We start from the raw sequence: 26434 nt of genomic DNA, 5'->3' as shown, positions 1-26434 counted from the left end.
GCCTTGCCGTCTAGCCTCCGGAAATCGGTGGAATCACTGCCAGCTCGTCCCCGTTGCGTATCCGTATAGTTTCACTCAGATCGTCGCAGTACTGTTCGTTGTGGGCTAGTATGACATTATTACGAATGATGGACAGGTTGAACCGATTGCAAATTAGATCGAGTAGATCAGAACACCTGATTTCGGCGTGCGGCACTACAAAATCATCCGTACACGTGAGCCCAGCAAGTTCGCGTGATTTCGCGAAAAATAACAGTTTTACTCGCACGGAACTGGAGCTCATATTAGTTCGACGATGGTATGCTTACTAGCTTACAAATAATTACATTTCTGCAAGCTTTCTAATCGAAACTATCTATGCGGATTCCGCGCGACGAACACACTTTGCCAAAGATCGAACTGAATGACAATCGTTCAGGGTTGAATGCTATCTTTCTATCTATATAATATAACATTTACTAGTTATTAGTATGGAATAGCTTAATATAAAGCCCTCTATAAAAATTGAAAAATCTTTAGTTATTTTATTGAAGATGATTGAAATTCACCAAATATTAATTCAAACAGTTTTTAAATGTAAAACAATTCAAAAAAGAACATGCAATTTGACAATTCCGTAAAAATGGGAATTGACGTTTAAGTTTGATCGAAAATGAGGTTTTATCGATGAAATTAGCACGCAAGGTAAACAAAACAAATGTATTTAATGCCTTGATAGTTTTGTTTGTAGCGCTGATCAATAAATTATGCTTGCAATTTGCGGTTTTATGCACGATTCACGCCGCACACGGATTGTCATTTTCGTATGGTCCAACCTTGCCACTACTGTGTACCATGCTTTTGTTTACATGCTGCCTAACATGACAAACTCCTCTCTCCGATCCGCACCACCCCTGCTAGCCAACAGGCTACCGGCGACCTCATCGTGCGGACCTGACTGCGGAACAATAGTCCACAAACGCACACAGTTCGCGGTAAACATCTGATCGATGCGGTTCACGTAGTGCGGTGTGTCACGCCGATTGTTCGTCCGTCTGCCATCGGGGAGGGCGGCTGGTTCCGGTTAGTTTGTTAGTTTCCCCCCCAAATTTTTTTCCCTGTTCAATTTGTCTGATTTGTGATTTGTGTCAAGCAAGTGAACGCCAGTACTACCGCTCCTGGGAAAACCGTGCGTTCACCGTTTATTTATGTTACTGCTGTTTTTTGTTCCTTATTTGCTTGCTTTCGGTGAATGGATCCTTTCGCAAGACAGGCCTGAATCGATGCGTGTCGAGTGCCGCGCACGGTTCGTGTCGAGGCAAATTAGTTGAGCCTGCGAAAAAACGGCCATTGTTACTTGGTCGCGTTCATATGCGAAAGGAAACAGATACACTGGAAAAATCGTTCCATCAGGCCAAAAACGGGCCGGCGAGGAGAAAGACGGAATCGCTTCGTCCTTTCTAGTTCGGACCAGGGACACGGTCATTGCCGTAGTGAGTTTGTGTTTGTCCAACCATACACCTGCACCCCGAGGCAGGAGCACATATCCTGCCATCCATGCGCCATTGCTGGAGAGAAGGTTCGGAATTTAGACCAGACTGGTCTGAGATGAAGATACGAGCTCCTAGACCCTTGTGAAAATTAGACACCGCATAAGATGGCATCTATATTCATGTGCATCCTTTCACGGTGGTCCTTTCCGGCAACATTGCACAGTGCAAGGTGACGTCCGGTTTTTTCGCTCATGAGACTGTCCTGGGTTTGGTTTTGTATTCGGAGGAAAATTCCGAGCTAGCAAGCCTTGCCATTTCGATCCTTAGCAACGAAACAGATTAAAACATAAATAACATACACACTCACACGCATTCAGCCGTTTTTAGAAACACTTTTCGACCGGGGTTCGAAATTCGTTTTGTTGTATTTTGGTCTTTCCAGTAGCAGATCTTGTTTTGGGCTTTTTTCCGCAAAAAAAAAAAACAAAAAACGGTCGGCCGTGACCGAGAGAGCAAACGAGTGAAAATTTCGGGTCGGAAAATCTGCAGTGAACCTTGGTACGACTGCAGCCTCTCGGCTGTACGCGTGTGCGTGTTGGTGCAGGCAAAAAAAAAAGAAAGACAGCAGGAAACGTAGGAATCCAGGAAGTAACACCATTTCCTTCATTTCTCTCATCAATATCCCGGGCACTGTCTCTTGTTCGGACTGTTACGATTTTCTTCCAAATTTCCGCCAGCCATCCGGTGTTCCAATCTTCTGTATTATCCTTTATTATCATTGCTTCTTAGCCGTGTGAAAGTGTGTGCAAACAGTGAGTGGTATCTGTCGGTTTCAGTACCCGTGCGGTGTTTAGTAGAGCGAACTCCAGTGGAAAACCGAGTTTTCCTGTGCACTTGGAAATTTCGCAAACCAAGCTGAATCTGGGAGACTCCCCTAGCGGTCGATTGGAGTTCCGCCAAGTAAGTGTGCATATTTATAACCTTTCTCCAAGGGCTTTTAGTAAAGGAGTTAGAAAACCGTTAGCTTTTCCACTAAAATATCACTTTGAAGTGCCAGTCACTTCTAAGTGCTGTCTCTGAACATCACCACTGAACTCTGAACGCAAACCACTTTCAACTAAACTATTATGTTTCATATGCACAGTAAATACGATTTGGCAAACAACAGCCAACCTTTCACGGGGGCCTTGAACGCAGTAACTAAAAAAAACAGCACGCACGCGTTCTGCATTTGGATGCGTCCACGAAATTGCACACCTCAGGCGTTCTCAAACGCACGCAACCAAAGGCAGCAAGCCATGGAGGTTGATTTTCGGTTGCGAAGTGTAACACACATGCTCGCATAAAAATGGCCTTGCGTACCGAAATCTGGTATGCCAGCAGCACTAGGGCGTTGGAACATCATCGCCCGGTTCATCTGTTTGCGGATTACCGAACCCGTCATGATCGATTGTGTCTGGGGTGGCCTTTTGGGGTGGGATTCGTTGCTAGCCGATCGTGCCGCCAAGGTTGTCGGGTGCGACGCACAAACGATTGGAAAATAACATCACGAAAAAAAAAAAATCACACAATCGATGCTGATCGAGCTTGGATTGCTCCCGGTTTGCATTGGGTTTGAATTTAAAATTTTACGACTGGCCCTCCTTTTTTAGCACTCTGGCCGTTAACGTATTCGAATCTCATGGAGAGTATCTGAAGCGTTGGAAGATAAGCAATTATGGTTGTGCCGCGTGTTGTCACATGTTGTGGCTGTAGGGATATGCCTTGTGAAAAACATCAATGTAATTGGTTGTTAGTGGCACGCAATTTAGACACTTTTCGTGCAGCTTTATTTATTTCAATTTATATTTTTTGCGAGTGTAAATTTATGAAAAATTTAGACTTAGATGCTTTTAATTTCTATCACATCGTACTATTTAAATTAGCTAACTTTGTAGAAATGCACCTTATACTGCATTAAATTTTTGAAGAATTTGAAAAAATATACAAGATAAATTTGATAATAGATCATAAATGATAGTATAATCCCCAAGAATAGCTAGCTAAACACCTGTCACAAACGCCATTTATTACTCAGTTAAAAAAAAACAAACTATGAATGAAATCAACTTCGACGAAACTCGTTGACGTTGATATAAACATCGTTAATACAAATTGATCGTTCGTCCATTTAGAAAGTAATTTCCCGATCAAAGTGCGTGGTGGTTAATTTTGACAAGTAGAATAATTTTTCAATTACGAAAAAGATTTCGAGACAGCAAAATAATACCTCAAATACACCTGCAATAGACCTCTTCGGCTGAGGTTGGAAGCCGACGTTTTTTTTTAGTAAAAAAATCCCCTTTACGAAGCACAATGCTGCTTGCCGTAATTACCGTCAATTATCATCACGCTTTGGATAGCCTTTTTTCCGTGGGTCCTTTGGTGAGAATTCTGGCACCTCATACAAAAACGGGAAGTTCCGGACACGGTTTGGCAATACCGAACGCAACTAATAATTTGGACCAATCAATCGCACAAACAGCACCACCTTTGATTGATGGTTTATAGTCACTTTTCAACAGGTTTTGGTGGGACGGAATTTGCAGAATAAGGGAGCTTCACCGCCACAATGGAGCCGCCCTTAATGATTTGATGGACCCTTTCGGTGGCATCTACACGCAAAAATAATTAAACCCAGCAACTGCTGAACCGCTTCCGCCCCACGGTGGCCGGGAAAATCATATCGTGAACGCCAATAAACCCATTATAGTCGTAATGGCACGCGCGCGCTGCAGCCACGCCGTAATATTAATTATAAAATTTTGCCTCCGGACAGTGGGATAGTAAAAAGACAGCGAGAGAAAAGCGCCAGAGAGAGAGAGATGGCAAAACCAGAGCACAATGTTGTGCGAATATCGCGTGCAGTCGCCGGTGTCAGGTCGGTGCCCTGCCACACCGGACGTAGATGGCGTCTCAAGTCTAAAACTTTCCCTCGGTGACAGCGGATCCGGATGCCGGTGCTGGTCCGTCCACGAGCGCACTCAACCATGCCTACGTCAGCTAGATTATGATGTCATTCGGTGAAGGTGGTGGCTTTTTCTCAGAAACCACCCCGCGGGTTGGAGTTTTCTTCGCGTGGAAAAGGACGCTAGAACCGCGGGTGTCTCGGTTTCGGGTGTGATGTTTTTGTTGGTGACATTTTTAATCCCAACCCAACCGAACGGTCGCTCCTTGCAAGAACTTCAACGTTGTTTGGAAACGAAGGAACGAATAAAAAATAAATGCGGTCAGGACGAACTCTCGTGCTTTCGGTTTGTTTGCTCTATTCGTCGTCACTAACGAACGCAATAGCTAACCTTCCGGTTCGCCGGTGACCTCTAGATGGGGATCATCGTGTCAGTGTGATTGGCTCATAACACTTCCCTTTCGAGCGTCCGGTCGTTCTCCCGGGCCCCCGTTTGCTCGGTAATGTCAATTTTCTGTGACAAGTTGTTCCCCCGAGGGTACGAAGGGATGAACAGCGGACCACGCGAGAAGGGTTGATCCTGTGGGCCGCTAATTTGCAGCAGGAAGTCGTGTTTGCGGTGAAAATCGATACTCATGAAAACTGCAACGCAACGTTCTCTGCGTGCTGCTTACCCTTGAGCGAGCGTCCCCTCTCGGTTGTTGGGTTGGAAAATGGCAGGGAAATCCCGATAAGAGCTAATAAGGGTTGGTGGTTCGTGGCGTTGCAGGTGCGTGGTGCTTTGTCCCTTTGTTTTGCACCCTATAGGTAGGGGGCGATCGAGCCCACCAGCTATTGCACTTGTCTTGAGCGACTAACGAGCAGAATTCGCGCTACGAAGAAAACAAGACGGTGAGGCAATGAAACAAACAAAGATGCACCACAATGTGACCTTGTGCCCGTTGTGTCGTTGAGCCCCGGGGAGGTCCTTCGAGCCACCCGGGGTGTGGCAGTACAGTAGTGTGACTCACCCAAAAGGGCGTGGGGAACCGCACGACAACCCTAGATCGTATCGTAGATGGAAATGCGCCGTCGGGTATCCTGCTATCCGTCTCGCTCGTTATCCAAGCCCCCGGGTGTTGGAGCGTTGGCGCGTAAGCACACAAAAGGCGATTGACTTAAAGATTGACACCCGGACGTGGCCCGTAAGGACGGGGCCATTACTGCCAGTTATCGATTGAATGGCTACCAAAAATTCGGACCAAACAAAACCCAGAAGAAAAAAAGGCGAACCTCCCTTGGGACGGAAAACAACCGGGAAAATCCCACCGATAACGACATTTCCATCTTGTGGCGCTTCCACTTCCCAATCAATCGATCGCGCCGTGTTTTAGTAGGGGGTGCTTTTTCCCACCTTTTGTTTTTTTTTGTTACCCCGCTCCATTCAGCCAAATGAGGCCAAACACACTGGCTCGAAATGGAACCGCCGACGATCCATTTGCATGGCCGCGCACGTCAATCCGCCATTAGGATGATAAAAAAAAACCCAAGCGAGTGTAACTACGACAGGCAGGGCGTCTTTGGGTGAACTCCACCAAACCGGGGAGGGTTTTTTTTTGTGTGAAGCAGAGGATCTTGAAAATTCCCATTTATTTTTATTTTTGTTGTGCTGCGGCATCGTACACCCAGTTTTCCGTGCTGCGAGTTGGTTGAGCCGTGTGCGTAGCTGAGCCTACGAAATGGCACTTCATATATCAAACGTTCGTATTTTTTTGTTTTCTTTATGGCACATTTTTATGGCGCCTACATTGGCCCTTCCAGGACTCAGGAGGACTCATTCCTTGTGTGCGTTTTGCGTCGGTTTGTCACTTCCTCGTGATTTCACGTGACCATGTTCCCGATGCATGTCCTGGATGACCTCGACCATGTCACACGTATGCAAATATCCCGATGGCTTTAGCGCCGAAAAAAAGCCCGCTTCCCGAAAAAGCCCTGCTTGATCGTTTTTTGGGCGTTAGAGCGGAGCAGTGTGTGTGCTGCCGATCGTGCGACCTACGCTAACGAAATATATGCCATCCTTCCCAGCCATTCGCTGACTGTAATGACCAACAAAAGACCTCCCGGTGGGGGAGCAAACTTTCGAGTGCCCGGGTACGTTTGAGCAATGGAAGTAGGCCAAGGAAGGAAGGACCAAGATAAGCGGCCCACGTTATACGGAAGCTAAACGACGGTGAGTTTTAGTGGCAAACAAACGAGTGACGTAGGCACACGGGGGAGGTGTATTCTTGCTTCAACCATTGCTGCCTGGTGATCGAGAACGAGATAGAGCGAGCGAGCACACCCATGATTAATTTTGTCAATTATGCTCCAGAACCGACGGTGAGGCTATGCATGGAAGCCGCTTCGAGGGCACCGGGCTTCGAGGCTCGAAAGCACCGATAACCCGCTTAACCGATGACTAATTCCTTGCACCCGGCATCGCCCTAAGGAAGTAGGATGTAGCGACCTCCACGGTTGAGAATTCCCTTCCGAAGGTTTCCGAAAAAAGGGGTTAAAGTCAAGACGGAATTGTTTTTGCTTCTTCATTTTCTTCTTCTACGACAGGAGCCACCCCGCGGATGGGTAAAGTTTTTCGCTTGCATTTAGCGAAGGGCCAGTGATGTGTTTGTGGGTTTAGTTTTCCCCCCTCACGAAGGTTTTCTATAATTTTAAGTTAATTTGTTTTGTGTGTGTTTTACATTTTGCTTTCGTTTCGTCTTGTTTCCGTTCTCCGAAGGGGACGCCCAGTGGAAATGCAAAACCTTTGCCGTGCCTATACTTTTCCACTATAGAGGAATTGTTATCGGTTGTTGTTTTATAGACAGGAAAAACCCCCACAACTATTTTGAGGATCTGAACTCTGCACGAGTGTGCGGACACGATAATGGTTATGCTGAAAAATATTATTCGCAAATTTATTCCACCCCCAAATGGGTCATCCGAAAACGAGCGCTGCCTTTTCTTCGCTCGGTGCTGTTGTTGTTGGGGGTGATGGTTTTTCGCCGCATACATTACCACTATTGTTCCCAGCTATCATTTGCTGGTCGCATCGGTGCGATCTTGAGCGATCGTTTGCTTAGTATTTCGCAGCAAACGTGCCAACACGGAAGAAAACGATTAGCGGCGTTAAGCAAACACGAGTTGTTGCGGGGTTTATGAGGCGAAATTCCCTACATATATAGGGCGGCATCTCTTTCCACCTACAACCCCCACTGCGTTCGTATTTTACGCTCCGTGTGGGGCACGACAATAAAAACCGCCACAGTTATTATGCCATCCTCGCGAGGAATCCTTTTTATCTGTGGCACGCCAAGTGGGGAATGTGTTTTTAGCCGTGTGTACCGCTCGAGCCATATTTTTAGCGGCCTTAAAGGGTGTCCTCGAAACCTGGCTCCTCTCATGACCCATTTGCATTCCAAACGAGCATGCCGCAGTTCCTCGCTGCAGGTGTGTGTGTGTGTGTGTGTGGCTTGGGTGGCCTGCATAATCCGATAATCTGAAATCCGCCTGCTGGCCGAAAACAATTATCTACAACCGATGTCACCTCTCGGGAAAAGAGGGCCACGCGGAGAGACAACACGCTGGATAATGGGTGTCGATGGGGGGTGGGGGTTGCATGTCAAACGCCCATCTTGGCGTCGCCCCACCCCCTGGGGTGTAGTGTGTGTGTGTGTGTGGGTGTGAGTGTGCGAATCCAAACACCAACCGTAATAGCGTAATCGATACCGTAAATCCCACGGCTTCGTCGCGTCCTTTTGGTCCTGATTTAGCTGCAATTTTTGATCGCACGTCCGAGATGGTGCTGGCTGTGTGATGTGATGCTGTGTGTGTGTGTTTGTCTGGAGGGCTTGCACTACTCATTTCCTCGTTGGATGGGTTCCATGTCAATCGCCATGCTGAATGCGAGGGAAACGAACGCTACGCCAAGCGATAATCCACTCAACGAGCAGCGAGCGCAATAAGCTTCTGCAAACTGTCTGAGCTCCTAGACTGCGGTCCACAATTGTTTGATAAACATTGGAGACGAAACATTGCGGCAAAAACAAAACCAACAACAAAAAAACACCACATGTCCCCCAGCGCGTGCTCGTTGTTGAGTTGATTACTTTTCACTTACCCTCGACGGGGTGTTAGTTCGTTTAGTTGCGTGCGAAAAAGCACGCACAATTGTGTTGCTCGCACCGGGTTGCTAAAGTCTGCTGAGGTTTCCCCTGGCTTCGTTAATCACTTTCGATAAGCCCTCACGTTGTAAAAAAATTCAATCAAACCGGTGCGCTCTTTTGCTCTCTTTTCTTACTGGTTACTAATAAAGTGAATGCCATGCATTTGTTTGCTCTCATTGTTGTGTCTTTTTGTTTTTTGCTTGGGTTTATTTTCGCATGAAACAATCGTTTCATCTTGTTAACATTTTATTTCCCAGCTGCTTTTGGAACAATCTTCCCCTTTTTTTTGTTCAATTTACTTATGTTTGTTTTCTTCTTCTCTCGCAAATTGCACCCTTGCACCGTGGTTCCTTTTCATTGTAAAGCTAATGCTTTGCCCTCAAATTCAGCAATTCCCGTGTCTGTGTGTTGCCAGCGTTGTTTCATCCTTCCGGCGCTCTCCACTGGCGCATTTAATATCGTACTACTTTTGCGATGTATTCTTTTTTTTTTCTCTCTCGATTTTTCGGCATTGCTTCACTGGCGGCATCATCGTTCCAATGCGCCGCGATTGCGATCATTTACGATTGCCGCAATTACGGCACGGCTCATAAGACAACCACAATCGGCGTTTCGGGCGCGTTCCCACTGGATCCAATGTCTAGGTCGTTTTGGCCCCCTTTTCCAGGGCCACGCACTAAGGCGGTTTTGGTTTCGAACTTTGGTTTTTTCGCGAACGCGTTTTCGACGCGTTCGCTCGTAGATTGCACAAATAAAAACGGCAACCAATCCTGCCCAGTGCTGGTTTGGCGAGACGTGGCTCATCTTTCGCCACTTCCACCGTGCGCTGGGTAAATATTGACTGAGTGGGGCGAAGGCAGATGATCGAGAAAAAAAAAGCACCGATTGGACCGTTTGTATAGCAAATTATTGCAAATGAGCAGATGGCAACACCAGCGGAGATGTAACGATTAGCTGCGGGGTTTCGCCGAGATGCTGTGTAGCCTTTTGAAAGTGGAACAGCGATGACGACGAATCTTTGCATAATGGAAGTGGAAGTGAATGATTGGCCCCCCACGGTATCCGGGTTTTCGTTACCGCCGCCGATCAATTATCACCGATCGTGCTCACGTTTTGAATCGCTAATTGTCGGAAACAGGCATTTAGCGGACTGATCTGATGGCAGTAATCGAGCGAGCTTATTACGGGTTTAAATTGGGGTATAATGTGTCGTGGAATTTGAGGAGGAAATTGAATCAGTATTGAGAAAATAAAGCAAATAAAGCTCAGTCTCGTTACGACGTTGACAAGTGATTCGGTGTTCAAACCACAACATATTTTGGGTTGAAATAATTGAATTTTTAAAACAATTATACATGAGATGGGATGTGCTTTCATACAGTGGCATTATCGAGCCGAGCATCTTTTTCGGTCTTTGGAGCGTTTCAACCGACGCATTACAACGTTACAACGTTCATTATTTGTTCATCCTTTTTACAACCCTGCAACACCATTTTGCCGCACATTAATTTACACACACAGAAAAAAACCCTTTCGCTGTTTATCAACTCACAATCGACAATCGTCAATGAGCGAACAAAATGCACCATAAATATGCTCACCTGTTCGTTCGCTCGGTCGTTTGCGCCTTTCGCGGTTGAGTGTAATAAATGATTTTCAACAAGTTTGCGGGCCACGCTCAAAGCCTTATATTCGTGCATTTGCGAGTATGACAACACACGCGTGGCCCACCACCCTTTAGACCGTGACCATCGTGTCCGGTTTTCTCCCACTTTCGAACGGGTGGTTTTTTTTGTCTGGTCTTTTCTGGGATTGATGCTTTTTTTTCGGTAGTTTCCACTTTTGGGCACACGGTGTTTTAAGTGTTTTCGTGGAACAAAAAACCAAAAATTCACCCCTCGACGGGTCAGTGGAATGACATAAATAGCTCGCTAAAACCCTCACTAGGGGGTCACTTTATGATGCGTTATCGTATGCGTGTGAAAAAATAAAGCAAAAATAAAAAATCAACAATCCTGCACGTTGCGTGAACGTTATGTGAACCGGTGGCTCCTATTGGGTGGGTTTGGAACCGATAGAAAGCGGCCCCAAACCCAATACCCATGCCTACCCACGTCTAGGTGAGGTGAACAAATAATTAAGTAATCACAAGCGGTGTTCGTAAACGCGCGCGCGCGAAACGAGTGAAAAACGTGCAGTTTAGCGGTGAAAATGCACGCACGTCAGGCATCGGAGCATAACGAGCAAGCTTGGCCACATTATGCCGCAAAGTTGGAGCGGGTTGGAACAAATTGTAACGTCACAAAATCGATTACACGACCGTGTGGGGTTTAGTTTCGCCTGCGGAATCAAAGATGGGAAATCCGCATTCATGCAGGGTTGTTTTCTATTTTTTTTATTTGGACACAAAACACCCCAGAGAATAGAGCATGTTTTCCTGTCTTTGGGCATGTGCATCAACACGTATGCAACTGCACACGAAGCGGACATAATAAGCACCTTGCTAGGTGGGGTATAAACTGCCAGCTGCTATGCTGGCACAGGGATCCCATCATTTTCACGCCAGTGACAATCGACTTGCTGCTACTTTTCACCCATTTTCCAGGCTTGCATTGCTGCAACGGTTGCGGTGCTATTTTCTACCGCATCTGAACGATACCAATCAGTGTCAGGCTTTCAATCGAGCTCCTTTTGATCGGCACGAACACACACTCTGGGGCCTGTGTGTCTGTGGCGCATATGTAATGCAAGGCGTTACTACAGCATGGAAATGCTCATCATGCGTCGTCGTGGTGTGGCATGTGCGAAATGGAAAATGCGCCCAGTCAATTGTCACTTTGATTGCACGTTTTGGTCTACGATTGGGTTTTCCACGGTTCCTCGGGCTGCTATCCCACAAGTGGGGGTGCGCTCCAACAACCATCGGTAATCGGACCGGAGTGGGAAATCGATAATATGATAAATTCGAGCGACGGGGCAATTTCCACGCGTTCAACCGGGGGGGAGGGTTTTGGAAACCCTCGCCAAAAACCGATTTATGCAAGATAAGTGATGCCCGTGATGCCGTGAAATCGAAAGGCGATATGCGCACCGTCGTGGCGACCTTGTTACACGATGCTTTGATGGAGCACATTTTAACACGTCAGGGAGGCGCTTTTCCCAGGTAAAGTACCGGAACCTTTCGAAGCCGGTGGGAGGCAGAGTTCCGTGGTGTGCCTGCTCGTCCTTGTGGTCGCATCTGGCGCAGCAAATCGGGCACCGTCGATCAAGCTCGGAAGCTAAATTGCATTACAACGGTGCACCCGGAGGGCTGCACTCGACAGTTCGTTCCGTTCGCGTCTGATGGACGGGTTTTCGATGGGCTGAGTTTCGTCTTCTGGTGCACAATTGAATTAGCAGGGCGCCATTGGGGGGACGTTGGTGCCTTCTGGGTGGCTCTGCCAGCCGAAAACGCGAGCGGAACAGGAAACGGTAAAATCAAAGGACTGGATGAGCTTGGGCCCCCTTTCGAGAGTGAGGTTGGGCAAGAAGGCCCCGTCGTTTCCTTGTCGGCGGCAGTGCTTTCGTTGCGGATTTATGTCTATCCAGGTTTTCGATCAGGAAGCTCCATTATGTTTGACAGCTTGCCTTGATGCGCCCGTTGATGGCCGCGCCGTGATGATGAAGAAGTCGACGGTGGTTGGGTTACTGACGGGCGATGTTGGGCGTTTTGGAGCGGAAATTATAAAACGCTACGAGCGATTGAGAGCGTTCGGGCTAAAAATAAACATGTGAAACATGTATAATGCATTATTATAGCAAGAATTTATTTTGTCCGCGCTCTCGTGTGGGAGGCGTTTCGAGGGTGTGTGGTGGAAGCCCTCATGCTCCTGGCGTGAAATGTGTTGCAGCACTACAATCATAAAAAAAAGCTTTGACGTCTTAAATATTTAAAATGAGGACTCAGTTTACGAGGAAATTGATGTACAAAAACCATCTTACGTTCAGTTTGGACGATATTCTATGTGACGAAATCCTAGATAGGATTTCAAATTAGCAGTCCATGGCAGTCGCAAACATAACATAAGTTTTAACGTAACATAAAATAACATAATATTAAGATTAACATAACATAAGTACCATCGTGTAGCACGAAGGCAACTGTACTTAGCAAATTTACTGGATAATAATAGTTGTATGACTAATAGTCCATGTTTTACCTTATGAATAATATATGCATTGTTTGTGCTGTGATTAATGATGTATCGCTTCCTCGAATAAATCAAGTGGCTCAGTTAAAACATTTCTACTATAATATTTAGAGAAAATTACGTCACTTATTTATGTTGCTTGATGTTGCGCTTACTTCTTTGTATTTACAACAGCTCAAATTTTCAACTAGCCGTAAAAGCAGCACATCGATTATTGTATTGCCTGTGGAGCATTACACTCGTCCGTCTTTTATTGGTACTTGGTTGGTTCCTTACATGGGGATCATAAAAAGGACAGAAATGTCATGTCTTTTGCTGTGTACAAAACTTAAAACACAAGCGCCATGTTTGCGATATGGTATTGACAGCGTCACGAGAAACGGATATGATAATTGAGCGATGAAAGACCCATCGACAATTTGGGGTCCCTTTGCGGCTAGGCAAAACCGCAATGCAGATGTGTGCCATCCGATAAATAGCGCACCGGGGTGCGTAAGCTGCAATCATGCACACAACGATGATGGTGCAAATAAAAGAAGAAAAAAAACAACAACCCTCTTCGGTGCTATTTCTAGCGATTTCACCGATCTGTTAGAACAACGCTCCACAGCGGGCAAACTTCCGGTGAATTCATGATTCTTTTTTTTTTTTGGGAACACGTCGAGCACACGTTCATTCCCCGTTAGATGCAAATTCCGCATTCGATGGAGACCGACATCCAACGGAAACGAACCGAAAGAGAAACAGTTTGTGCGTTCGAACCTTTCGCGGTTTCTGTGACTCGTCGCGTCGATTGCGATTGCGCCGGCTTATTAGGAATGCACCACCAATCGTCGCAGACCGTCGTCATATACTTTGCGAGGACCTAGCATGAGCCCGGTTGTGCTTCCGATTTTCCATTTGGACCCTTTTTATTTTGACTATGCAAAAAAAAAAAACGTCGTGTGATGATGACTTCATGTAACGGGGCGCGGCTCACAGTTTGGTTGTGCGTTTCCTTCACTTCGAATATTAGTCATTGACTAAGTGAGCACTTACGAACGTGCGTTCTCCCGATCCATTATGCCAGGGGTGGCTAATAATAGGAATTGACGTCGGAATTCCGATTGGAACCGTTCGAACCGCTCAAGACCGATCGCGATGACGGAAGAAGCCGCAATGTGAAGGCGCAAACGTGACTCGTCGGGGCTGCGGTTTGGGTTCTGAGACTTCTGGGAGTCGATTGGGTTTGCTGTGAGCGTCGAAATTTGAAGTTAATCCACCGTGAATTGACGCTAATTGAGGGTATTTGGTTTGGTGGTCTCTATTTACTAGCAGCGGAATTTTTTAACGATCACTATTAGCTAACACTATAAACGGATTAGGCTGTTTCGTTGATCAAATAGATCCGCTGCTTTATTTGATGGGGCAATAGTATGAGCGCCCATATTGTCGATAAGTTCTCTTAACTTCACACTTGGGAACATAAATATTTCAGGGTTTATTTCGTCCATCATACGAGTTTTTTGTGGATCAAGTTTCCATAAATACTTTGGATGCATTCTTGGGTGGCTTTTCTATTGCGAAAAGAAAACTGAAACCATCTTTGTAAGGAGAGAACAAACTGGTGGTTTCTTCCCAAAAGCATGCTTCAATTTCCTCGGTTAGCATGTGTGGGTTTAACTGACATTTAGCGACAATTAATAGCCAGCACTTCATTCTCGGGCTTACGATCATCCAACAAGTTCCAATTACGGTGACGCTGAATTGATTTAATATGTCATATCCGCTCAACCGCGTGACAATTGTCGTCCTTGCCCACCGGAACGTGGGGCGTGCATAGAATGAAACGATACCAAAAAGAAAAAAGGAGAAACAAAAATCGCATTTTTGCCATGGCCGCGGTGCCAGCGAAATGTCGCCCAAGCAAACGCGCCACCAGTCCTAGACGCACGGTCGCGTGAATCGTTGGCCAGCCACTAGCTAATGTTCTGTGGCTGGTTGGGAAAGGCGCAAAAAAAAGAAAGAAACCCCATTGGCAAATTTGTTTTCAATGCTTTTTCTCGTACCACTTGCGCTGTACGGCAAGAAAAAAAAACGCCTGGACTAGTCCACACAAACTTGTGGACCTGGAATAGAGAAGGAAGAAAAAGCTGCGATTTTCACGTCCGTTGCTGTTCGTACTAATAAAAAATGCGACCAATTTAGATTCCATTAGCGAGATTGTTGTTGGTTTCATTTGAAAGCCGAACAAATATGTACACATGGAGACATATAGCCGCGGTTGTAATTAGTTGAAATTGGTATCAAAAGTTAAGCTTTGCAAGGAAAAATTTGTATGCTAAGTCACTTCGTTATATGCGTGTGGCTACGTCTATCGTTTCATCGCAGAATCAATTATATGTTTGGTGTTAATTTTCCCCACTTAACTCGCTTTCCTATTTAAACATTACAAACTGACGGTAACCTGCTCCAATCGAGGGCCCCAAGCGCAGGTGTACGATTCCGTGGCGTATAGGGTTTGTTTCGTTCATTTCCTCTTCACTTAGTGGTTTTTCTTTGACACATCCTACCACACCCGTGCTGAAAGCTCCGAAAATCGATGCCAAATGGCGCCACAGGCGAAAAAGAGAACCAGCAAGGTCCTTGTGCCGTTGGCCGACGTCGAGCCGTGCCGCGCGAGAGTGTGATGATTAATCGCAATGGCGACGGAAATGGCGATAAGGAAAATGGCACCGAATGCGATCGGGAAGTGCTGATAGAAGAAACCGTTGCAGCAAGTGTCTAAGTGAGCCTCCCCGGCACTTCGAGTGGCGTTCAATGGAACTATTTTTAACCGTGCCTCATTACGGGCTGGTCGATTAATCGTAATTAATTGACCCTGGGTTGAGTGAGCCGAGACATTCCTAAACGTTTGTCTGTGTACGGCGTTTTAACGGGGGTAGCGAAACGGTACCGAAAATGGATAAGGTTTTTTTTTCGCGTTTGTATTGTGTCACACACAAAAAGAGTGACTTTTTCGTCTGGAGCTGCTTTGGAATTTGGAGTATTGAATTAAGTGTTTTTGCACAAATTCAATTATTTCGGTGCTGTTTTCCTGCAGTTTTTACCAAGCTAGCTGTTTGTGAAATGTGTTCGTTTGAATTGAACATAAGCCACACGACATACAGAAAAGTGCATTACTTTAATTTGAATTTATCTTTAACTGCCTTTAACTCCCACGGCAATCTAATGTCGTTCCTAATTACTAGTGGCATGGGTGTTGTACCTTTCCCATGACTGTTTCGCGGCTTCACGTCAACGAATCCTCGGCATGTGTACAAACTATTTGCATAATTGAACCGCCCCTAAAATCCGCCAAGTGACCGATCGATCGATCCGTCGATGGTCCGGTGCTGTCCCTTCGCACCGATGGCGATGGGAGCCGGTTCGAGACTAATAATTTGGAATGCGCCGGTGTGATTTATGCAGACGACCATCCATCCATCGCAGTATAAATAATGAGCTTCGTTCACCGCTGAGTGTAATCAATTGTTATGTTTGCTCTTCCTTTTTTCTCTTGTTTTTGCTCCGCAGCTCAACACCGCCCTCGCTGCCATGCCGTGAGAGGAGTGTATGCTGTCCATCGCCTCCGGAATCAACAACAAATTTATCGTTTGCGGGTAAGTGAAGGGTTTTTTTCGGGACGGAGGTACACAATGGGTGCGGTATGTCGAAATGCTTTTGTCGGTTAAACGAAAATTAACGTCACTAATTCAAGATCACCATAGTAAATGGGATCGTTCTAGAATGGCAGGGTGAATTAGGGTGGATTTAGTGAATTGATAGCGCGTTGATTTTACTTTATCATTGTGATTTTTTTTGCTTTAGAGATTTATTAAATTTATTGCTATGAAGTCCTGTGGATCAGCTTTCAGGATATCCTGTTTCATTCCCACACAAGTGTTTGCTTTCCCATTAGTTGTTTTTCTTCAAAATTCCTGAAAATGAATAAAACACCATTGCTGGGTTCTAAATAAATTACTCGCAACGAATGAATCAATAAATAAAAGCGCAGGACAATGGTGTACGATGATCAGATAATTAGGTATACCTGAAATTAAAAAAAAACACTAGCGGAACATTGCTATAACCTTTTTATTTGACACTTTGTGGTGAAAGGACTCGTTCTAACTCGCTCGTACAAAACACTGGATCCACGGCCTTCTGCGTGTGTTCGAAATGTCTGCTTACAAAAAACACCATCAAGTGGGTTGTTCATCCCTGACCGACAGATTGTATCTCAAACAAACCACTCTGGTAAATTTGTAAACTACCTACTCCACTCCACTGCACGCTTTCCATCAACACAACCCTTCGCCACGTGTTAATTGATTTAAACATCGTCAAACCGATGATCGTTTACCATCGGTCCCGGTCCGGTGTTACGACCAAAACGTGTACGTGGTTGGTTCCGTTGGGTTTCGCGCTCGTACTCAGCCAATTCCAAACAAAGCGTGCCACTCAGGATGTGCTGAGGGAGCCGGGAAAAGGAACAAAAAAAAAGACTTACTCAAAATACGAAACAACTCGCGCCCTTTGGGGAAGGGTGGCCTCTCGACAGTCGAAATAATCATTTCGCGATTCATTCCGCGTCCTTTCAACACCGCCAGTTCGTGACCCGCAAAGGATGATTTTATGAATGGTGCCTCGGTGTTGGTGAAACCCGTTCGTGCCACCCCATCGATCACAGCCGCGCGTGGGCGTGTGTGGATGCATTCCACACCGATTTGGTGGAAAGCGGGGGGGAGAAAGCGTGGCAAATAGTTTTAATCCTGGCCCGCAAATGATGATTGCCACCCAGCCCCTTCACGGGAAACCTCCCACGGAATGCACGAAGTTAGCGCAAGCAGGTGCGAAGGAAAACTGGCAGCTCGTTCTTCCTTGCCGTTCGAGACAGACCTGAGAGACCTGGGGGTGGTTGGTGTTACTATTACGGGTTTCAAACACTTTCGGTCGCCTTGGTGTAGCGACCGCACCCCTCCCCAGCCAATTGTTTGTGGTCCGCCCATCGTTTGTTATGGTAACTGAATTGTTTGGTTTGTTTGTCCCGTTCGATTGCACCGATTGCCGGGGCTAGGTCTTGAACCGAACGAAAACGGAGCACCACCTTGCCAGCGCAGGGTTGTCGAAGTACATTGCTGCAATCATCCCCCGTTCCAGATCGAGCAGATAGAGAGAAAGAGAGAGATAGAGAGAGAGACATTCGGGTCTTTGGTCCCGGTGGGAGTGGGTAAAAAAAAACCACGGGAATGAAAATGCACCGTTCCCGGGGGGTCATATTTTTTGGTCGATGAAAAATTAGGTTAGGCCTCTCTCGTGCCCCCTTCCAACCGGGCGCTCCAAGCTCGAGGCGCTGAAATCGAAATCAAATCGCACCTATCGAAGAACAGACCGACGTTGGCTTTTGGTTTCGTAGTGTTGCGAGTGCTCGCCTCGATGGTGGAGTGATTTTTAATACACCATTCCCACACACCGGCAGTGTGCCTGCCTTAATAGGGTCAGGTGCGCTGGCCAAACCTCAAAACCGACGGAACAGGTGCGCGCGAAATCCGGTTGCGCGAAAATATAAAACGAAAGTGCCACGCCGCGGCCTATTCTATTCGCGCGCACGTTCTCAAATCCGCGGGTGTTGCTGACACGTGAAGACAAAACAAAAAAAAAAACCCCAAACGTGCACATTACGTGGGCGGCTTGCAGTTGCAGCGCAGTTGTTCGCACATTTGCATCGTACAAACCGGTCGCGTAGTCCTCCGGAGACGGTCGTAGCAGAACCGAACCGTTGGTGTGTAAACGCGCGTGTGAATTGCAAGCCACTTTCGCCAAAAACGACCTTGCACTGATCGTGGCCAGCGGTGTGTGTGTGTGTGTGGGGGGGGTGTCTGTTGCCGAAGGGTTGTGGTTCCCGGGGATGGATGATGTTGTGTCGCAGGCAGCATGGATGATGTTGTCGTCACCGAGGTCGCCGCTTTGCTGTCGTCCTCTGTGGCTCGTAGTTCGGCTGGTTTTGTAGGCTGTAGCCGTCATCGTTACGCCCAGTGGTAGTGATCAGTCGGACGATCGGCCTTCGACGATCAGTGCAGCTACAAAAAATGCAAAAAAGTTTAAAGTAAAAACCCACACACACACACAAGTGCACTCATAAAGTCGTCTCGACGTCGCTACGACATGAACAACTTCCAGCGACTCAGCTTGTACAAGTAGGTGCTCGTGTTCCTGGCCCAGAAAAGGGCTCTCCGTGCCATTTATGCGAAAGTGATCAAAGAACCCCCTCCTGTAGCCCCTTTTGCACCGTTCTCACCCTTCGTCCGGATGAAGGGCTGCTCCCCGCAAGTTGGATTATGAATCGAAACCGGTGGCCAAATGGGGACGGCCTTGCCCGGTTTGGCAGGGATCTTGCGGTGCCACTCGAGCATTGCTGCCTTTTAAGGACATCGTCGGTTTGCTGCACCCAACAGCGCTCCTTACCTGGCTGGCTTAGATGGATCTTTTTGGGTAGCAGCCGGTGTTGGTATGGCAACCGTGCATCACCATTACCAGCTGAGATTATGGAAAGCTCTACCGGTACATGAAATGCAGTAGGCGCTGATTCGAGAGCAATAAGGCGCAATTTAAAAATTGATTTCAATTGTAACACACAATTGATTAATTTTCTTTACGCAATGCAGTTTTGATATCGTTCGCTTTCGTGTAACATTTAATTAAACTGCTGCTAGCTTTGATTTGCTGAATTCAACCGTCTGCTTTACATAGTTTAAACAGCGATTATTCAATTGAAAATTATTACCATGCCTCATGTAGGGCTTTATTCAAACTCAATTAAAAAGTACGGTCTTATCTTTGTGAAACTATCTTTTCCGCACCCGTAGACAGCGTACCTGCCCGTTCTTCACCGCGAACCACAATGTGACAGTAATACCGTGGAGGTCCCTATGATTTCGTGACCTGAATTAACCTGTCCTGTTTTCGCTTCACACTACCGGGGTGGGGTGGGCGTACGAATGGCGTGGTCGCACGGTAGCACGATTTCCCGTTTTTTTTTTCCTTCCGTAACCGCACGGGGTCTGCAAGCGTCGTAAAGAAATCCCAAACCGGAAGGAAGCACCCCAACAGGGAGGGAAGCTTTGGCTCGCGAAACGGAAAGGCAATCGCTAGACCACGCTACCGGTGCCACACCACACAGAGAAGCGTTTCCCACAGGGTGCCACTGGGTGGAACGAAAGGGCACGTGTAATTGTTGCTTGGAACGACGGTACCGTTTGGTGGGCACGTCAAGGAAGAAGTAGAGAGGAAGAATGGGAGACAAGTGGTGGCCCATGTTTGTTGGCAACATGACAGCCCGACGTCAACCGCAGTTAATACCGGGAGCATAAAAGATCGAGCCCTCCCACCGGGTGAGTGGGGAAAGAAAGCAAAACCCGCAGGTCTAAGGCGTCTAAACAACCATCCCCCCCAACCAACATGTCCTTTGTGGGGGTTTTGAGCTCGAAACGCGCATTCCGATGTTCACCGGTTGCGGTCCTAACAACCGGGAAAAGCGAACGTGGAACATGGTTGGAAAATATGAGGTGGTGGGGTTTTTTTTACCGGCAGAAGGTCCTTGTAGTCCTCGCTGTAACGCATCCGATATCGGGAATCAGTCGAATCCGGGACGCGTTACAGTGCAGAAGCATCGATTACAATATTCACTCGTGTGTCTCGCGACTTCTCTTAGTTAGGGGTTGTTTTTTACCTTATAGTTTTCATGCTTTTAAGTGCATAAGTGTCGTGTGCTTTTTGTGAATAGTAACCGGCACAGTGTATACGATCATTTAGCCAGTTGGCTTTTTGACCTTCGTGGTATTCGTTCGTAGTTGGAGCAAAATGAGACTTCGCGAGCAGCTGGCGAGGGAAATCTTTGACCCAAATTCCTGCCTTAGTCAGAATATTATCATCCGCGAGATGGTTTTACAGCACAAGGAAAAGATGTAAAGTATATACGTTGGTGGGGTTTTTAGCGTTTTGTAGTGTGGATAACGGATAAAAGCTAGCCAAACAGTATATATTGGGATTGATACTATTATACTTTTTTTGCTCTTCACATGCCCCGTTTGGATGAATTCATTGAACTGTAACAAGGGACCGTTCGGCTTCGTTCCTTTTTTCCGTATGAGGAACGATATTGCCGAAACCCCGACATGACTAATCCAATATAAATTATTACCCTTTTTGGAAGGGGTGTAGCATTTTTCCAGCGGTCTGAACGTGGTTTGTCTGGCGCGTTCTAGTGTGGTGTGAGGTTTTTTCATAATTCAATATCCCGTACACGGGCTTTGCCCGGGAAAAAGGGGAAAAAAGGGCAGCAGCAACAGCCCATGCGACATTAGAAATTTGGGAATTTATTACGAGCAAGTTTCCGATCAATCGGCGGGAACTTGCGGTGGCGGATGCGTGGAAGGGCGGGCTGCGTTCCCCGGGGGTTTTTTCGTCTGTCCCGGAAATAGCATTAGAGACGTTTGTGGCTTGATTTGTTCTCTCCTTTTTATACTTCGCAGGCGGAAACTAAACGGGTACTCTAGCTTGGATTTATTCGTTATGCCTATAACCGACAAGCCGCGATTAAATCACTCACAAAAGTAAGTATGAGATGACGGTGTCGTTTAGTTAGCAAGCAATTCGAGAGGAATGAGGACATTTTTATGGTTTCAATGCACTGTAGTAGGGCACCTGCTCTCAACCGCGTTCCATTGGAATGCACAAGGATACTCCCGTAACCTGTAACCTACCCACGTGAAGTTTTAGCTATTCGCCGCTACCCTTTGCTATGGAGAAAACAAGCCAATAAATAAAAGGCTCACGATTTTTATAGCTTTTTAAGTTTATTTGGTCGCTAGATATTTTTTCTTTCATTTAATTGCCATCTAAAACGACTCACTAATGCAAGCTTGCTTACGTTTTCTTTTAGTGCCAAAAAAATCACACCTACCACGCCCAATCCGTGGGTCACGGGCGGTCCACCGGGTGGCAAAGACGCCGTCCTAGTGTTCCGCACCTACGCCCTATCGCCAGCGGCCTCTGAGAGTGGTGGCGATCTCTCGCCGGGTGGAAGCCCTTCCGTAACGCCATCATCGGATGTTGCATCCAGTACAAACCTAGCCGGCGAGGTGTCTTCCGCCGGTCCGACGGTGTCCCCGAGGCTGGCCGAGCTGAAGCATACAGCCCACAAATCATCCCCCACTGCCCCCAATTCTACACTGCCGAAGAATTTCAACGTTCAGCGGAAGACGCGCGGAATGGCACCGAGCAGAAGTGGCACCATCACCAGCAGCAACGAGGATGACGACGACGAGGATGAAGATGATGAAGCTGAGGGTGCCGACGAAGATGAGGACAACGAGGAAGATGAGCACGATCGTGTTGATCAAGTGGAACGCCGCGATCAGGAGCAGGATGTTGATGACGAGGACGATGACGACGACGACGACGGTGAAGAAGGCGAAGGAAACGACGAAGACGAGGAGTATGAAACGGACGCAGGAGCAACCTCGCAGGAGGAGCTAAGTCCTGCGAAGGGAAAAAGCTCGAGTGGTTCCGCGGCGCGATCGGTTACCATCGGTGAAGAACCGCGCATCAACAAGCCCAAGAAACGGCAGCTCGAATCGTCGTCCTCTTCCAGCTCGCTCAGTAACGCGTCGATGTCGAGCGTCAAGGGCGGGTCGGGTGATGAAATCGACACGGAAATGTCGACGTCCAAGTCGGAACCCTCGCTGGCCATGGCGGCGATGGCCGTGGACAAGAAGCTGGCCGCCCATCGGAAATGCACGGAAGAGAACAAGGAGAACCAGCAGAACGCACCGGCAAAGACGGAAATGCCGGCATCGCAGCTGAACATTTGCTACAAGTTCATCAACACCGAGACGCGGCTGCTGCGGAAGATACTGAACGCGCACGGTATGGGCGAGAGCGGCCCGGAGTGCAACGATTTCAATCTGCTCTGGACCGGCATTCACCTGAAGCCGGACATTTTGCGTAATTTGGCCCCGTACCAGCGAGTGAATCATTTCCCTAGGTAAATTGCATTGCTTGCCGTACCGCCTAAGTATGAAAAGAGCGTAGACTAACGTGTGTTCTGGGTGTGTTACGTCCATTTTAGATCCTACGAGTTGACGCGCAAAGATCGGCTTTACAAAAACATCGAGCGCATGCAGCATCTCCGGGGTTATAAGCATTTCGACATCGTACCACAATCGTTCCTACTGCCACAGGATTACAAGGAACTGATAGCGGCGCACAACAAGTGCCGTGGTCCGTGGATCGTGAAGCCGGTTGCCTCCAGCCGCGGCCGTGGAATATTTATCGTGAACTCGGTAAGTGCCCTGCGTGCACTTGATCGAAGCTTTGATGGCAGCTAACCTATCGCTTTCTTTCCGGTAACTGTCTCGGATTGTTGCTTCCGGTGTCGTCGTCCGCTGCCTACAGCCGGATCAGATTTCTTCGTTCGAGCAGGTCGTGGTGGCAAAGTACATCTCCGACCCGCTGTGCATCGACGGACACAAGTGTGACATTCGCATTTACGTCGCGGTCACATCGTTCGATCCGCTCATCATCTACATCTACGAGGAGGGTCTGGTCCGGCTGGCAACGGTCAAGTACGATCGGACGGCCGAAAATCTGTGGAACCCGTGCATGCACCTGTGCAACTACAGCATCAACAAGTACCACACCGATTACATCAAGTCGAGCAACGCGGGCGAAGAGGACGTCGGGCACAAGTGGACGCTGAGTGCGCTGCTGAGGCACCTCCGCAGCCAGGGTTGCAACACCGAGCAGCTGATGCTCGCGATCGAGGACCTGATCACTAAGGCGATCTTTTCCTGCACGCAACCGGTCGTGTCGGCGTGCCGCATGTTCGTGCCACACATTGGCAACTGCTTCGAGCTGTACGGCTTCGACATTCTGATCGACGATATGCTGAAACCGTGGCTGCTGGAGGTGAACCTCTCGCCGTCACTCGGTTGCGATACGCCGCTCGACACCAAGGTGAAGGCTTCGATGCTGACCGATCTGCTCACGATGGTGGGCATTCCGGCCATCAGTCCGCTGCAGAAGGCGTGCTACGACAGCAAGGGGCAAAAAATTCGCAACCTTACCACGCCCTATCGGCGCGTCAACTCGGCTGACTTCGTGCACACTGGCGGCCGGAAGGACGGTTCGGGCGGCAGTGGCGGTGGCAATCAGCAACAGCAAGGAAAAGGCGATGGCGGCGGTGGCAGTAAGCTGCAGACAACGCTAAGTGCGCTGACGGCGGAAGAGTTGAAGATACTGCGGTTCGCTCGCTCTCAGTACGAACGGCGAGGTGGATTTGTCCGGATCTTTCCTACGAGTGACAGTATGACACGGTACGGATCACTGTTGGATCCGATCACTGGGATCCCAACGTCGGCCGTGACATCGTCTAGCAGTGGCACCTACCTGATGATCATACCGCACAACTACAACCAGATGTTGCACTCCCAGCTGTTTCCGCCCGGAAGTGAGACGGAGAACCGCATCGTGCACCGTATCCAGAAGTACGAGCGTGCCCTCGAAAGCTCGCTTCCGATCACGATCGGTCCGAAGCATGCGGCACCCAAGTGTCTGGACGAGGCGAAACGGCTGCGGTTGCAAGTGCGTAAGCTGATCGAGAATGGGCACGAGATGAGCATCTTGCAGGCCCGGCGAGCTTTCGGTTACTACCTGGAGTACATCCTGAAGCGACTCTCGTCCGAACCGAAGCACAGCCACGAAGAGCTCATCATGAAGTTCCTGTATCGCGTCGGCGCCCACATGAAGACGCCATTTTTCTTCCGCAATTTCGGCAACAAGGCACTCGGTAAGGACCGTGGCGCAATGGTGGCCAAACAGCTCGGTGACTACCTGCATCTGTACAACAAGGAAACGGAGTCGTACGTCGACGTGTTCGATATTGTCGGCATGCTGCCGATTAAGCTGTTCGATGACTTTCTGGTGCAGGCGAGCGAAGCCGACCTGGAGTCGGTCCTGACGCTACACACGAACCTCTCGCAGCAGATGCCGTTCCTGTACAGCGGATGCTCGACCAGTGTTCCGCCGGCACCGCCTATTCCGGTTGGAGCGCACGGTTTCTTGAAAGCGCTACCGAGCATGGCTCCGGGCGGCGCTAACAAGGAGCTGATCCGATTGGATCCTTTCTATCGGCGCGTCGAGAGCCGGCTTCCGCTGGGGGCTCGCGTTAGTGGTCTCGCTGAAGCGCGAGGAATCGGTGGCGTCGGGGAATCTAAGGCCTCCGCGCGGCTTTCGCCGATGAAGAAGAAACCTCCAATCGGAAGCATGGTGAAGTCGTCCCGGGAGCGTGAGCAACGCTCGAATTGGCTCTACTAAACAGTCGCCTACGCACCGAGAACTTAATTTATTTGTATGTAATATTCTCGTTTTGTTTAAGTCGATTGTTCTTCGGTTCTTAGTGCGTTGGACCCCCCCAAAATGCGTTAGTTTGCTATTGTTGGTTTGTTTTCTGTTGAAATATGTTTTGTAGTGTATGTATTTTCACCCATAAATTATGTACTTGTGTATAGTGCTGCGTATGCAATTCAACGCCCTTAGTTTAAGTGAGTTAAAATGTATCGTGATGCCGTAAAAACCGCTCATTGTGTACTCCATGTGAGCAGCAAGCTTGTTTGTTTTCCGAGGAGGCCCACATGGAATCGAGCGTATGTGTTTAACATGATTTCTGCGATTAGGAGTAGGATATTTCAAATGATTTCACGTTGTGTTGTACGGTAGTTTTAAGTGCAATTTTGATTTCACCCCTAAATGATATTTACCACCATTTTAGTCCACACATCCTACAATCTATCGCGGGTGTGGTAGAGTTGGCAAGTTGAGTTAAATGTAGTGATTTGTTTCGTTTTTCTTCTTTTGAAAGGATAGTTACACGCATAATCAATGCACCCAAAACAAGCATGCAATAATATACACCTGTTGAAAGTATTTCCCAGGCAGCCATAATTGAAGATGAGCTGAACTCATGTACCGGAAACAAAAGAAAAATGTCTAGTCATTTATTCCAAAAACAAAACGAAAACACAGAAATTATAAAACCTCTTTCCAAATATACAAAACGTGCTGCTTTGTGATCGAAGATTGATGTCCAGTAAATGAAATGGAAAACTAGGAGATCGGAAAAGTAATTAAGCGCCGGCGCTAAACCAAGCAGGTGCGTAATGGTACGAATGAAAGCAGAAGAGCAAAACATACCCGATGATTGTGATATGAAATGATAAGCGATAACGAAGAAAATATATGTAGCGTTCACTACAAAAGCGAAAATATTCTATTTCAACAAATTGATACACTTAAGCGAAACGAACCGTAATCCGTCAAATAAGAAACGAAATCAAGTGCTTTTTCCCCATTTCTCTCGCGTAAGGGTTTTAATGTATGTAAGAAGATGCTAGCAAACAAAAAACCAAACAAACAAAGAAAACAGACAAACGAAAAAAACCTTTGCAACGATTATCGGGCAGTTTAAACGCTTTTGTAGAAATTCTTGCACGCCGCTGCTGTAAAGATTATTATTCGTGTGTTTTTACGTTACTGTTTTTCAATGATGGAGCAATCGAAAATGAA

General features: G+C 47.5%; 2 protein-coding genes across 3 annotated transcripts; one reads left to right on the top strand and one right to left on the bottom strand.

Annotated features, from left to right (window-relative positions):
- Positions 1-10: 10 nt before the first annotated feature.
- LOC128731157 (molybdopterin synthase sulfur carrier subunit) lies at positions 11-6236 on the bottom strand. Of its 2 annotated transcripts, XM_053824254.1 has the most exons (2): positions 6223-6236; positions 11-272 (listed from the first exon to the last, which is right to left on the bottom strand). In XM_053824254.1, the coding sequence occupies exons 1-2, from the start codon at positions 6234-6236 to the stop codon at positions 11-13; spliced, it is 276 nt and encodes a 91-aa protein (XP_053680229.1). The 2 variants fall into 2 exon arrangements, with proteins under 2 accessions (XP_053680229.1, XP_053680230.1); XM_053824255.1 differs by lacking the exon at positions 6223-6236 and having other exon boundaries at positions 11-354.
- Positions 6237-16384: 10148 nt separating this feature from the next.
- LOC128731062 (tubulin polyglutamylase TTLL5) lies at positions 16385-25186 on the top strand. The gene is made up of 5 exons (XM_053824156.1): positions 16385-16431; positions 21343-21423; positions 21753-22856; positions 22941-23154; positions 23267-25186. The coding sequence occupies exons 1-5, from the start codon at positions 16385-16387 to the stop codon at positions 25184-25186; spliced, it is 3366 nt and encodes a 1121-aa protein (XP_053680131.1).
- The last annotated feature ends 1248 nt before the right edge of the window (positions 25187-26434 follow it).

Source organism: Anopheles nili, chromosome 2 (genome assembly GCF_943737925.1).
Source record: "Anopheles nili chromosome 2, idAnoNiliSN_F5_01, whole genome shotgun sequence".
NCBI lineage: Eukaryota > Metazoa > Arthropoda > Insecta > Diptera > Culicidae > Anopheles > Anopheles nili.
This window is presented reverse-complemented; position numbering and strand designations above follow the sequence as displayed.